This window comes from Brienomyrus brachyistius, chromosome 9 (genome assembly GCF_023856365.1).
Source record: "Brienomyrus brachyistius isolate T26 chromosome 9, BBRACH_0.4, whole genome shotgun sequence".
Taxonomy (NCBI): domain Eukaryota; kingdom Metazoa; phylum Chordata; class Actinopteri; order Osteoglossiformes; family Mormyridae; genus Brienomyrus; species Brienomyrus brachyistius.
The window spans coordinates 16,008,952-16,023,885 of NC_064541.1; the positions used below are offsets into that span (position 1 = coordinate 16,008,952).

A 14,934-nucleotide genomic window follows, 5' to 3' on the forward strand; every position below is an offset into this window, starting at 1 on the left:
TTTTAACGAACATCAACCAATATCGATACGTTAATAGATATAATATGCATCTCGTGCTACCGACCATATTTAGTCAGTACAGAACACCAAATGATGCCTCGATACAGAACCAGCATTTACTATAAACACATATGGAAGAGCCTTTTCATAAACTGGCTCAGGAAAGGCTTCAGCACACTGATCCAAAAAGGAACAAGTCAACTATATATAAACAGATCTCAGGGCAAAACGAGAACTCCTCACGACAGGTGCTACCCAGTATAAATGCAAGACAAATGAAACTCCCGACACTTAGCATCAGGTTCCCCGTCTTCTGATCTTTCCATTCCCAATGTGGAAACTCATAAGCAGCTCGAGATCTCTCCAAATTTATGTCGTGGCCACCAGTCAGACCAGAGATGCAATATTCATGATTGCCAGCAACCTTCCTAAAGTACACAGAATGGAAACAATGCGGTATGGCAGCCAGGAAACAAAATAGTTTTAGGCAAAAACAAAACGCAATACTTTGGAACACTCCTAAATAGATGATGACTGAAGTCGTGCAGGTTTTCTTCATAAGGCGACTCAGACTGGGAAGACCAGACAGGGCCAGAATGTACCCGAAAGGTCCCAGAATGGTGCGAGAAAGGATTTCAGTTTTAGCTGCTGCTTTCGTTGCCAAACATGGGGATCAAGGAATTTCAGCTATAACTTAAAAAAAATACCTACGCAAGTAGTGCAGGGGTGCTTACGAGCACCAACCTCTAGCAAACGAACAAACAATGGATAAAACAAAACTGTTCTGTTGAAAGGGGACAGCAACTGGTATCCCTGAACAGAGGAAGTCGATACACTCGTTTGAGAAGAAAGTGAGAAAGCAATTAAGGGGAAATTTAATAAGGAATGAGGTCCTGGACAAAACCAGCCACCTTGGGGCAGCCTGCGCGGGCAGCCTCCTTACGCCTGTCTGTCTGTCCCTCCGTCCATCCATCCATCCATCCATCCCATTTTGCTTACGTAACACGTGGACAGTATCCCTCAGTCGCTACACAGAGTGAGCGCTCCCTTCCCCCTCAACACCCCCCCCGTCGGGTTAAACCCGCACACGCGCACAAGAGCCACACACACACACACACACACACACACACACACACACACACACACACACACACACACACACACACACACACACACACACACACACAAAAACACACACGGCACCCGGGCACCCTGCCAGCCAACACAACAACCAGACGCCTCTGTGCACTCCGTGAAGAGAAGAAAGAGAGAGAGAAAGAGAGAGGGAGAAGGAGAGAGAGGGAGAAGGAGAGAGAGAGAGAAGGAGAGAGAGAGAGGTGCTAAAATGGAACGACAGCAAAGGGAAGACCACATGTGGAGGAAGAGGGAGAAAATGAAAAAGAAGAAAAAAGAAAAAAAAAAACCTCGACATGCCACCATCAAAATATTTTCCACTTGCACCACCTTCGCCGACTCCGGCGTGTAGCCTGGGACGCTGGTTGTCCGTCCGCCTCAGAGACACGAAACGCGCTGATACGGTAAAGTGGAGGCATCTAGAACCCCAAGCGCTAAGAAAGGGGGAAGAGGAAGAGGGAGAGGTAGAGCGAGGGAGCACGGGGGGAGAGAGAGTGCTTTGTACTGTGCCCTGAAGCTACACAGAGCCCCACACAAAAGCAGACACATTGAGATTTCACAGGCCGGTGCCAGCATAAGGCACTCTTTGTTCCCCTTCTCCACCAGCAGCCCCCCCGACATTTTACTACAGTTATGCCATACCAACAAAGCACCATATAAACATAACCCTGTGTCCCATTCTTACAGAGACGCTCACCCCTCCCAAAAAGTACCATATGCCCATTTTCCTTGTAAAAATAAACATAGTACTTACTTTCTGGGGGCCCCTTAGAGGTAGCGACAGCAAGGTTTTTTTTATTAATGTATTTTTAATATCCAAGCCCCCCCCCCCCAAACCACTTTTTTTTGGTGGTGCTGTTAGGTGGGGGGGGGGGGGGCCTGTTTGAGACAGACGGAGCAAACGCACAAAAAAAACGCAGTGAAGTGGGCGGCGTTCCTCGACACGCCATGCTCATACCACGATAACTCATAATTCGCCCCCCATCCCTCCCCCCCAACATATCACATTTCTTTATGTCCACATTAGAACTGCCTGTCGGTCGGGTGGCTCGCTCTGTCCCTCCCCCTCCCCTCGCCCTGGCACACCTCTGTACCGTTACCCTCCCCACTCCCATGGGACCGAAGGTGCTAAATATGGCGCAGACCTGGTCTGGGTACAAGCATTAGCATGGAAAGCTAAAAACCGGCGCGGCGATCCGAGACCCTGGGCCGTGCGGCTACATCACAATAGGAAGTGTACAAAGACGCGGTTAGCTGCCTTGAAAAAGAGGAGTGATTTCAGGCGGCGAGATGGTTGGTGGCTTTTCCTGGCCCCGTTTGGCGGTAGCTCGTATATGTACGTTCTGCTTTTAACGTAGATTTAGCCCGAGCCAGGAAAGCAGAACTCACAGAGCTTAGCCCACTTACTCCTACATGTTCTGAAAGCCGGACGCTAATAAGGTGAAGTGAAACACGGGCTTTGTTTTATGGGGACAGGCCCGGAGACATCAGCACACATAAAGCAGGCCAGAGTAACGGGAGAGGCTTGGCATTGCCTTTTGGGAGTGAGAGACGACGTGCACCGATTTTCCGCTCGTAAGAGGCAACATTAAACATCAGATGAATTCCTACCTGAAACATCAGAATGGGACATGAAGGATTCAGCCGACAATTTAAACACATAAGCATAGATAAGAGCGTTATTTTTCAGATGGAAAAATAACGTTTTTTATTTATATTTATAACTTATGCAATACGCCTTTTCGGCAGAAATTCACGATCACTCTACCTAAGGAATTTTTTCGTTCTGGTTCCGACGTTCAAATAAAGCTTCCCGGATCGTCGTGGGAGCAAAAAGGTTGCCTTAATGTCAACATTTCGCATTGTATTCGCAACAACCGAACGACGGCAAGGCACGCCGTAGACAGGCCTTATTGAACCCAAGAACAAAAACTCACACTAAAAGCAACTTAACGTACACACATGCCGCTTGAGTTTCACAGAGGGGGACAAGAAAGTAGAGAGAACTGAAACTGTTATAGTCTGGGCATTTTTCACTCGACACGGAGAGGAAAAGACGTCCACTTAAGACCAGATGCTAGAGAAGCATATCGCTGTTTAAAACGATTCAGGTGTTTCATTTAGAAGCAGTACATGCTATACAGCTGAGCACAAAGCCAATCAGAGAGAGACGTGCAAAGTCCCAGACTTAACTCAGCCGGTGACCTCATCCATGGACCAGGGCAGGAGTAGACAATCGTATCCTGAGTGTGCATGCAGGCTTTTGGGATGACCTTTAGTCCAGCTGTTGAAACCCAGGTGTGAGGACTCTTCAGCCAATCAGTCCTCTAATTAGTAATCTAATTAGGGAGTTGCAGGGAAACCCGCACAAACAATGGCACTTTCTGGATAAAATTACCCACCCCTGGACCAGGGTAAAAGCAAAAGCACTTACACAATCTTCCGAAACCTAAAAAGAGTGCCATTATCTGTGATGTGGAATCTCTTGCCCTATCAAGGAACCCTGCACTCCAGCAAAACATTCAAAAGAAGTAGCAATAGCTTAGAAGCATCTCGCCCTTAGAATGACAAGGCATTTATTAATATCAGTTAATATTAAAAAAATGAAGACTGGTGAAGCCAAGCGAAACAGTACTAATATAATCAGTTGTTAAGAGGCACGGACCAGCAAGAATCAGCTGCAATCATCCAGTGCAACCCAGAGTGTCTCTCATTAACGCGCCTTTTCTCTCTGTCATAGGACAATTGTGACTTATGGAAAACGAACAGAAGCTTAACAGCCTTCACTCTGCACCAAGGGCTGCCTTAAGGAGGCCAGAAACTACATCGCAATTAGGTAAAACGGCAAGCAAGCACACACACACACACACACACACACACGCACACACACCAGAACGGCCCTCTCATTAAAAGCTGGCTGGGGGCCAATTGCAGGACAGGTAAGACATACCGAACCCCAAAAACAGGGGCAATGGGGTTGAAGAAGTGATGGTCTGTGGGGGCGGGACTTAAAGAAAATGGGTGATTTTCCCCAACAGCAGCTCAACGTAACTATCAACCCACTGTCTGCTACTACACTCATATTTCATGGGGGGCTCGGAGGGGTACATGTAAGGCGGATGGTGGGGGGGGGGAGGCGGTGAATATGGGAATATGGACATCATTTGCATACAGCTAGTTCCTGTCACTAACAAGACTAATTAGGAAGCAGAGCCCATAGCAACAGACTTGTAATTGGCTGGCTTAGGCCACGTTAAAGTCAGTGCATAGAGTAGCAGGTTGTGCTTCTGGCTCTGAGGAGGAGGAGGAAAAAAAAAAAAAAAAAAAACTTATTTCTGTAAGCGGATCTACAAACATAGGTAGTTCACCAAGTTCACATGCTGAGTGACATGACCCAAATTCCTCCTATGGGAGAGCACCCCAAAACGCACAACTAACGGAGGAGCCTCCTTTTTTAAAAATAAAATTAAAAAAAAGAGCATTATCTCCTAATGCAAACGTGTACGTGCAAAGGCCCGAGTCTCCAGTCACGCATCACGCAGGCCCGATTCGGCTCACGCGCAAATAAAACACTTAAATCCAGGTCTTCATTAAACAAGGCAACAACTCATTGCAAAGGTTGCCGTGGCAACCGGCCCTTCTATTTTTAAACTGCGCTACTAATCAATTTCATTTCTGCTCTCGCCTGGGGAGAAAGAGGTGGTGTTGGGAGGCTGCAAACAGGGGGCAAGGTGATGGGGGGGGGTCCAGCTGAACAGACATATAAGCCATCATCTGCATAAGAAGCCATGTTGTGTTCTTCCACAACAGGAAGCTGTGGATGGTTCTCCCCGCGTTAAGTACCTCCCACCTCTTCGCCTCACTGTCATAGGCTCCCGGAGAAGAATATGACCAAGATTTGTCTTACAGCGATCCATAATTATGCAGCAGCGCTCTTGGTTGCCAACACCACAACTAGAAGCTTCAGGCCACCAATTTGTTCAGAATTACATTCTCTCATCTTAATCAAGCCAATGAAGATGGAAGCGTTGCACGGACTTGGTCTTGGGGGACGTGGCGTGTGCACAGGGGTTTATTTAGGCTCGCCTGCCAGATATAACACACCGATGCAGGCGTCTGCTAGTCAGGAGTTGCTGTTTTATAGCTGTGTATGAACCACAACACCGGCAAAATACACAAAAAAAAATTCAAATTGGTTATAATATTTTCTAATGTATAAATAATGAAAGCCGTGAGTGAAATACTGGCGTTTACAGAAGATTTATTACTACTGATGAATGCATACAAACACAGAAATATGGCAAGACCCTGGATAGGCCAAAGATACACTCATAGAAAACAGGGATGCAAACAAATGAAAAGAACAATGCTGGACTTTTATTCTATGATAATATAATATATAAAATATTAATCATTTGATATTTTAGACGCCGGGCCAAGCTGTGCTCATTTGCTCATATGAAAATTTGGGCATCTTGGCGATGTGGCCATCAAGGGTGGATTATCGTTTATTTTTTGCCCACAAAGGAGCCGTCAGGGGAGGCTCTCCTTAACATCCCACATCGCATTAGAGATCCGTTAAAAATCTGGGTCGTTTTTCAACAAACTGGTCCATAATTTGTGTGATTGTTTCGATGCTTTTTTTACCCCTAATCATGATGCGTGAACTTTTTTTTTTTTTTTAAGAATACAGAAACGACTGTACTAATAACATGCAAAGCACATTTATGTACTAAGGGAACATCCAATGTTATCGCTTGAAGCCAAAGACTATGGAGAATTACTAGAGGTGTCTCTCATTCGGGGAATATTACCATTGTACTGAGCATTAGCAAAAGCGTGTTATAATGAAACAGTGTTGAACAAGGCTGTGTGGAGCGAGGTCTCACAGTGAATATACAGAGAATAAGAAGTATTCGACCCCCTGGAATTTCATGTTCTTTTTGCTACAACATGAAATGAAGAAGAAAAAAGTATCATTTGCTGTGATTCCTATTAACGCAAGCTATTCTAAGTTATTGGGCAATTAAAACTGCTAGCACAGGCATTCAACACTCCGGACCATTCCTCCAAAGTCCCGGAACTCTTGTATAGCTATCTCCATACCTCACGCAATCCCTTTTTGCTCTGTTTTCATAGGCTTGTGTCCCTGAAGCAGAGCACTAGGCCCATAACATCCTGGGAGCCAGCATGCTGCACAGTAGGAACGGTGTTCTTAGGACGATGTTCAGTTTTGGGCTCATCAGACCATATCATCTTCCACTTGGCCTCGATCTTTCCCCCACAGGTCTTCCGGCAAGCTCTAGCTGACAGCTGATGCAAAATTTCTCCTGCGATGAGGTTCATATTTTTATGAAACACTCAGGCTCACTCACTCAGAACACAGCGACTCCATCCGGGGTCGCCACAGCCCCTCTCCGTGGTCGCCCTCGCAGACAGTGTTTGATGATAGCTTGTTGGTGGCCACTCACAGCTGGGCCCCACGACGGTCTAAGCACGTTCCAACTGACATCAACTGTCTAAATCTTTATTTAATACCCCTGTTGATGGAGGCATCTGAAATAAGTGTGTCATGACAAAAGAGGCCAATACTTACATAATCAGTTTAAGTAATTATAGATATTTACCACCAGCAAACCAACTTATATACATATAGTTGTTTGCTTAGATCAAACTATTCAATGAATTTCCATTTTGAGTCCATACTCCAGAGCAACAAAACATCAGTATGAAGCGATGAAGTGAGTAACCTTTCACAGCTACCTTAAATTACAAATCCCAATAAATCAGCAGCTTAAATCAAACCTAAACACAGCAGTGAAATACACCGGAAAATGGAATAGCATTGCTTCCCATACTGTGTATATATACACACACACAGACATAAGCATAAATACTTACATACGCATTTATATATAGATTGCATTTAGAAATATACGGTAAACAAAGCCAGCACTAAATTTACCACCTTGTGAGAAGAAACCGGAATAGCTAGCAGCGAGTTTGACGCGGAGCGGTATCGAGGAGCGATCGGGCTAACGGCTCAGTCAGGGGTGGCACAGCTGCCTGCTGGCCTGGGGGACCTCACAGGGCTCAGAAAGGAGGCTTTGTGTGCTGTGACTCGAGGGGCAGGGAGGGGGACTCAACCCCGCACACAAGAGATCTCTGAAGTTTTAATGACTCACTTTCCAGGCCACATCAGGGAGCGATCCAGGGACAATGGGTCCCTGCTACACTTGACCAAGAATATATAGCTTTACATTTACAAAAAAAAATTTGCCATTGTCAAGGCAAAGATGGTAGTAGAATGGTGAGGATCTACCCTAACCCGTGACTGTGGGACTGGGCTGTGAGGGACCTTTAAAAAGGTAATACTGGCTTGGGCTTTGAGATCAGAATTTACACATTCACTTTTTCCAGTGCCTCATTTTATTTTTGCCATTCTGGTGCGTGATCTTATTTCTGCATTAGACAATGGAAGCTTATTGAGAAAACGTATCTTGCTCTGCCAATCGCTAAGCACCAAACAAACAAACTCAGGTTTTCAGAGTTGTCTCATGTTGACCTTTATCAAGTTCTGTTCGGTTTAACGGGCTGCATTTTGGACCACCTTCTACCCGTCGTTAATTGGCCATTATTCGAACCAAAGGTCTTCCAAGAATTTTCTTAGACTCGCAATGCCTGGAAACGACCAACTGTATACATGTTGAGCGAGACTCTGTAGAGTTCGAAATTTTTTTGGATTAAATTTCAGGGGGGGGGGGGAATGGGTGGGTTTGGGGCATATTAAAGAGGTTTGGTATTAGAGCAAAACCGTCTAAAATGTTCTAAAAGGACTATGTTGACATGGCAAAGATCATGAAGAAATACATCTACTCATGTCAATCATCATAAGCTTCCAGACTGAGCAGAGGGGGTGTCACCCTTAAATATGCTTGAGGATTGTGTCACTTTAAGAGTATAACAGTAACGTTTCTCCCCCCACCCCCCACACTTACTCAGGGTGCCCAGCACAGTCAAAAAGCATAAGCCAGTCTGAGCTGGTTTCCAACCTCAGAATATGGAATTATCTCTTAATATGTAGCCGTTAGTGGTCAGGACGTCACACAAGAAAAAAAGGGAGGAGGGATGAAGGAGAATGCAAGAGAGAGTGGGGGGGGGGGGAGACACCCCTGTGGGGCGGGGGGGCAGGGAATCTACTTACAAGAATTGAGCTAAATCTGAACCTGGCACTTTTACAAAAAAGGCTCATTGCAGAACTTCAGACCAAAGGGTGGGGCGTGCGCTGTTTGGAAAGGGGGAGGAGGGGTGAGGCTGGAACTTGAACCATCTGGTGAAGCTGAGGTAGCAAAGATTTTTTGTGTGTTAGAAGGGCTGGGGGGGGGGGGGGCTGGAATCAGCATCTCAAATATGAAAATAGAACAGAAAAGGATCTGACGCTGAGCGGGAGTCGCGTTACGGCGGCGGCGTCCTGCACTGCAGCGGCCCGAGGCCGCCCGGCTCCCGAGAGGAGTCCGCAAAGCGCACAGAGCTCTCCGAGCTTGGCGGAGAAACAGGCCCCACCGTGGACGTTCTCACAATGATCAGATTTTCAGTATTCAGTGAGGTGAGAAACAGTACAGATCTAGGAAAACACGGCAGGGAGGAAGACTGTGAAACACACTGCGTCCCTTGGGAAGGTGGCGAAGGTGGAGGCAATGAGAGTGGTCAGGCGAGGTTCGAAGAGATTATATAGTATGCGTGACACACAGAGGGTCCGCAGCAAAGGTAAGTGACACAGGTGACATATGGGTGAGAAATTTCTCCTCCAGCGCAAATGTTAAGGAACGCTATGCGGCAAATACACTCCGAATCTCAGTGTATCCCGATAACGTGATTACAGCACGGGGGCACAAAGAGGTCAATGGTATTTCTTGCACTGTGACCCTTACAGTACATTGACTTTCCCAGCTGAAGCTTGAGATTACAGCCTCGTCTTAGAGGGCTGTATCATTTGGGCATGTGGATGGATGGTCCAGATGTTGTTTACGAGCACTAGAGAGCTGAGAAGCCCTCAGGTAAACAGACCACAGAGCTTCACACCGCTATCGATAGATGGATTAGATGGACGTACCCATGGGGATATTCAATAGAGTAAGGGGAGGCTCCACATCCCCTGACCAGGAATCGAACCCGGGCTGCAGCAGTGAGAAGCACCGAATTCCGACCACTAGACCGCCAAGGAACCTTAACACTAAAGGCAGACGTTTCATTAAGACCCAAGACAAGCACGGCCACCTTGATCAATACACTTCCTAATACAAATGTCCCCCATACACGTCGCTAGAAGCCATCAAAATCAGTCAGCAGGAAAGGTGCCTCTGTACCAAGCCAGCAAACACCATACGTGGAAGGCAGATGTCAACTCAAGAGCAAAACGTGACATTCTATTCTTTAACATGTCAAAGTTTCTTGCCTGTCTTGTGTGTCATGGACTGAAAGCAGGATTCACAGTGACTGACAGTTACATCGCATCAGACCATGCAGATCCTCAGGTAACCACAAACCTCTTATCAAAACATTCAGGAGCGGTTCGGGGAGGGGGGGGTTGGGGGGGGGGGGGAGAGAATCTAATGCTAGCAATGGTTTTCTGGATCTAATGGTGAGATTTTTACCATTGAGTGTAATAGATAACAGTGTGTCATACATCAAGTGCTTTTTGGCATGCCAACAGTATAGTGATACATAAACAGTTGTTTAAATAATAAATATGACTAACTGATATGCTATTATTGTGCATTTAGTTTGCATTAAATACGTTCATTCTTTATGGATGACGTGAAAGTATGAGTTTGGTGCAGTGTTTGGTTATATCAAAATAATAGTCCTAAATCATTTAAATGTTACCTTTAAATATAAATTCTGCACCTGCCGGTGTAAATGTATCAAAACTCACCAGCCCAGACTCACACTGAATACCAAACAGTATCTTCAAGCGAGCTTTGGAATGCATGCCTTTAATTGGCCATCTGACCAGATACAAAATGTCCTAGTCAGTATTCGTCACAAACAAAAAAAAGTGACTTTACATATGATCATAAGGATGACTTACCAGAAGGGGATGGAAGGATTGTTCATACTGAAATTGTTAAAAGACCAAATGATTTAGTTCATCAGCACAAAAAAAGCCTGGGGATGGAGGAAGAAAGAAAATGGAGAGGAAACTGCAAATTGAACGAAGCAGGAAAACCCATAAACATACACTGGCCTGGGAAGAAATATATATCGAAACGTATCTGAAAAAGATGTTACAGAAAAACCTAACTGGATTTTTTTCCCCCAAATAACTTGCATAAGAACTCAATACATTGAGACCAAATCTAATTAAATTTAGTATTTCAGAATGTGATTTTTTTCTTCTTCCGTCATCAGGATTTAAATGTAAAAACAGATCTCATCTTCCAGAACACATGTGAGCCAGGTCACAAACAGGAAAGTGCCAAGCGCATGGATTACATCTGGAGAAAAACAGGGATGTTTTTCAAAGAAAAAAAGACTAAACAAAAAAAACAACCATTATATACTCAGTGAAAATCTCCCTTCATTATTAAGGTATCTCTCAAAAACAATTGTCTGAGAACATAACAAAAACAAGAATTAAACGGCTTGGTTTGTTTCCATTTCATAAGATCTCATCTTATGAAATGGAAAAATCTTATCGCCAAATACATGCATTCACCAACATTGTACAACGGTGCTTGTACATTTCCCTCAAAATGTGAGATTTCATTTTTTAAAAATCCTGGCAATTCCAATTACAATGGGTTTCCACTCGAAAAGGCGATGATTTCTTTTGCGAACGTAAAGGCCCCATGAGAGAAAAGGCCCCTATAAGTGGTGGAAGTCAGATGTCACTATTCACACTAAAAGAGCATCAAGGGTAGGGCTGTGTAGTCCGGTGGTAACTCATTACTGTTACTAGGCTCCGGTGGTAACTCATTACTGTTACTAGGGTTTGTACCACCACAGCAGTGCATTAACAAAACCAGACACTATCAACGGAGCCCCCACAGAAATCGGTATCCTACTCTGCTCATATTTATCCTTTGTTCTACTACAGTTCTGCTCCAATCTTAGGTATATATCTTCATTATTTAAGGGTAAAAGTCAACCTTCGCTACTTACACACACATTTATATTTGTACCTTTGTGGGAACTCTCCATTCAATTCTATAGGCATAACCCTAATCCCAACAATGACGACCCTAACCCCCACTCAGTGCTACCCCTAACCACAGGTAACCAAACAAAATACGCTTTAGGCATCATTCCTTTTTTTGTTTCAGTAATGGATTTTCATAAAACTGAGTTTCTCCTTCTGGGGACCGAAAAAATGTCCTTACAAAGTAAGAAGTTACAGGTTTTTAATCACACTGTGGGGAAATCCCATCCCCACAATGTAATAAACACAAACACACACCCACTAACACATACACACGGGCTTGTAATTATATCTTTGTGGGGACCCCCATTAATTTCTATGGGGAAAACTCTAATCACAGTATGACCTTAAACCCCACCCAGCTCTAACCTTAACCATAAGTAACCAAACAAAGAAAGACGTTGGGCATTTTAAATTTTTTGATCGCATTCACAGATCTTTGTGGGGACCTGAAAAAGAGTCCTCACAACGTCAAAATAACATGTTTTTAATCACATTCTGAGGAACATTTGGTCCTCACAATGTAATATAAACATAATCCACACACGTGATCATGGAATTTACCATCTGGTCCAACTGTATAGCAACGAGGGAATACAACCAGTCAAGGAAAAGGAGGTGAAGAAGGAAAGTTGACGGAGAAATGCACATAGGAGAGCAGAACATGCTGCAAGGTCTGACCTCCTGCCTCAACTCATGCTACTCAATCACTAACAAAGGATGCGATATATTCATACTTTTAATACCTGTAATACCAGTTTAAAGACTGTCACGTAGATGCCAATTCTAAGACTTTCCAACGAATTACTGACAAGGGAATATAAAGGAAACGCAAAGAAAATTTAAGTCAAGAACTCCGAGGGAGTCTCTGCAGAAGCGTAGGAAATTGTATTCTATAACAGCTTCACATCTGTCCCAAAGTTAGTTAAACCTCAGGTCTAAAAAGACCCTGGTCCTCCCAGTTCACGTAGGAACCACTTAGCCACAAATGGAAGTACAGTTCTAAAAATGTTTGTCCTTGGGTATAATTTCTGTATACCTGCTGTGTGCGCATAGCTGAATTTAATAAAAATAGCTGCTGTGTTCCAGGTCCAAAAATAAAATTTCAAACTGCAACTTTTATCATATATCATACAGCTCTACTTTAGGTTATCTTCAGAGTGCATTGAATATTTATTTCTATTTAGCGAAAACAGAGTCGCTGTTAATGTAGGTCTAATTTATAAAATTTTCATTACTGAAAATAAAACAACAGTACACAATAAACCAAAACGATGAACTATATACATTTTAAAATTAAAAACACAACTATTACGGCTTTTGGTGGCCACTATTTCTGCATTGTTCTGAAACGTCTGCACTGATGAGTTGCATATCTAATAACAGCTGGACGTTACATTATTTACTATTGTCTTGCCGAACAGGGTGGAAAATGTCGATCAAGTGAATCCAGTCCTTCTGAACTATTCAGCTATATGAGGCTACACGTTAGTTGCAAACTACTGGATTCTGCATATGAATAATACAATAGCCTGTGCTTTAGGCATTGCATGTCAATGGTCGCCATTTGCGTGCACACGAAACAAGTTCAGAGAGAGAGAGAGAACACGTCTCCACTTACGTAAATGGCTGAAGCATTTTTTTAATTGTACAACCATCAGTTCCTGCGAAGGTATACACTTGGCGCTCTCGGTTCCATTTTTCTAACCTAAAATTTCATTCCCCGCTGCGATCGTTATCAGCCAGATTCGCTCCTTTGAGTTGAAGTGTCAGTATTAGAATCGATTAAAGACATAATATTCGTGCACGTTTCGGGTTCACATTGTGCCCTCTATGCCGCTACTGTACTCACGCAGCCGGGAAGACGCAGGGCTTTCTCGGCCAATGTGAGTTAACCCCTAGAGACTCGAGATGAAACAATGAAACCGATTCCGCTCAGTAAATGTAACTATTTTCATTCTATTCAGAGATCTTCTCATCCCGTGGTGAAACATGTGTCTCGACGTTGGACACATTAGTGCATTTCTGCGTTTAACTAACGGACTTCATGTGCGGGGATTTTATCCCCATTTTTTCCCCTTACTTTAAAACGGGGTAGTTGATGCAGCATTGCAGGCTATCGGTACAACTGACTGACTCTGCACCAGAATTTTCTCCTCGTATCTAATCGGCCAGTCTCATCCGCGCACATGCGGCCGTAGCCGGGAGCTGCCGATCACATCGAATCGCCTGTTAAACTTGGCGAGCGAACGGTCCTAATTTTGTCGGCGAACAGGCCCCGGCGAAAACCTCGGACTCACCTGACTCTGGTTAACCCCGCAGGTTCCACCGACTCCGGGCTCGCTCTCCGACCGTGAACCGCTGCAGCAGATCCTCACGACCAGTCCCCGGCACCGGCAGGCAACACAAAGGCGCTGATTGGGCCTCGACGAGCGCTCATCCCACTCGGTGGCTGCACAGACAGACGGGTTATTGGTCGGCGGCTGTGTCGGAGACGCGCCCCTATTAAGGTGTGTGTTGTTGTCTGTGTCTGGAGGGGAGGGGACAAGAAGCGGTAAAATGATGGGAATTAAATGGGTTGTTATGCCCGTCGTGTCGGCAGCATAAGCTTACCATGACAGATAAATTGCGGACAGCCATGTTTACTCCCCCTCCTCTTGCCTGGCCTATTGATCGGATTCCATTACGATGCCTCGGTCCACTGCTGCCCAAAACGAACTTTTCTGCAGCCCCAAACTGTAAAATTTCGAAAGTATTGTTTGACTTTCGACTACTCTTTTTTTGTTTTGTTTCAGAAAGATGTGATGTTCGAACTTGTTTCGAAATAATGACAGTGATGGTTACGACGCGCAGGGGATGGTATATGACATATACATAATAAGGGTTAAGCAACATGAACTTTGCCGGTATTTATATAGCCTAATCTCTTTATAGCTTAGGAAATTATACAAAACGACGGACATTCGTTTACTTTGTTAGGATGACATGTCGCGTCAAAAAGTAAAGGCTCGGTCAAAATTAACCGTTATTGGTCGTGGTACATTTCAGTCAGAACAATTCATTTGAAAATTACTATAATTCACAAAGTGACAATTCACTTGAATTTTCCTAAACGTACCATGTCTCACTAATGTATTTGTTGATTGTATATAAATAGTCATATTTACGGTAATTGTGTGTATGTACACACACACACGTTACACTAAGCTAATCAGTGCATTATTTTGACTACGATCGGCCGCGGTATTATATTGGTAACTCAAGGGCATTATTGTAATGCGATAAGCGAGTATTTCCATCGGCATGTAGCTCCTACTCCCACTGACAGATGACTGGCCTATACCTCATCATAGCCTATAACCCGTTTTTAAACACGGCCAACTTTCCGTAGGAATTCCGCTGCATTCTTAACGTTGTATTTTACCTCAGAAAAGGTTTCACGGCTCTTGCACACATATAATCCCGATTCACTTGCTTATTTTCTTACTACGTACTGGACACACACCATTGCAGGATTTCCGTTTGGAAAACATACCGTGAAAAAAGAAATGAGGAAAGCAACATATACGTTTAAATTTATACACTTACATAGGAGTATA

General features: G+C 44.2%; 1 protein-coding gene across 4 annotated transcripts in view; it reads right to left on the reverse strand.

Moving 5' to 3' along the window:
* LOC125748726 (transcriptional repressor p66-beta-like) overlaps positions 1-13,774 on the reverse strand; it is a 28,331-nt gene extending 14,557 nt beyond the window's left edge. For 3 of the 4 annotated variants that reach the window (XM_049025231.1, XM_049025230.1, XM_049025228.1), the window contains exon 1: positions 12,957-13,480. In XM_049025231.1, coding sequence (XP_048881188.1) covers positions 12,957-12,973 — 17 coding nt within the window. In that variant the 5' untranslated portion in view covers positions 12,974-13,480. Of the gene's footprint in view, positions 1-12,956; positions 13,481-13,635 lie in introns of those variants that run through there. The other variant, XM_049025229.1, reaches the window with a different exon arrangement.
* Positions 13,775-14,934: the final 1,160 nt, after the last annotated feature.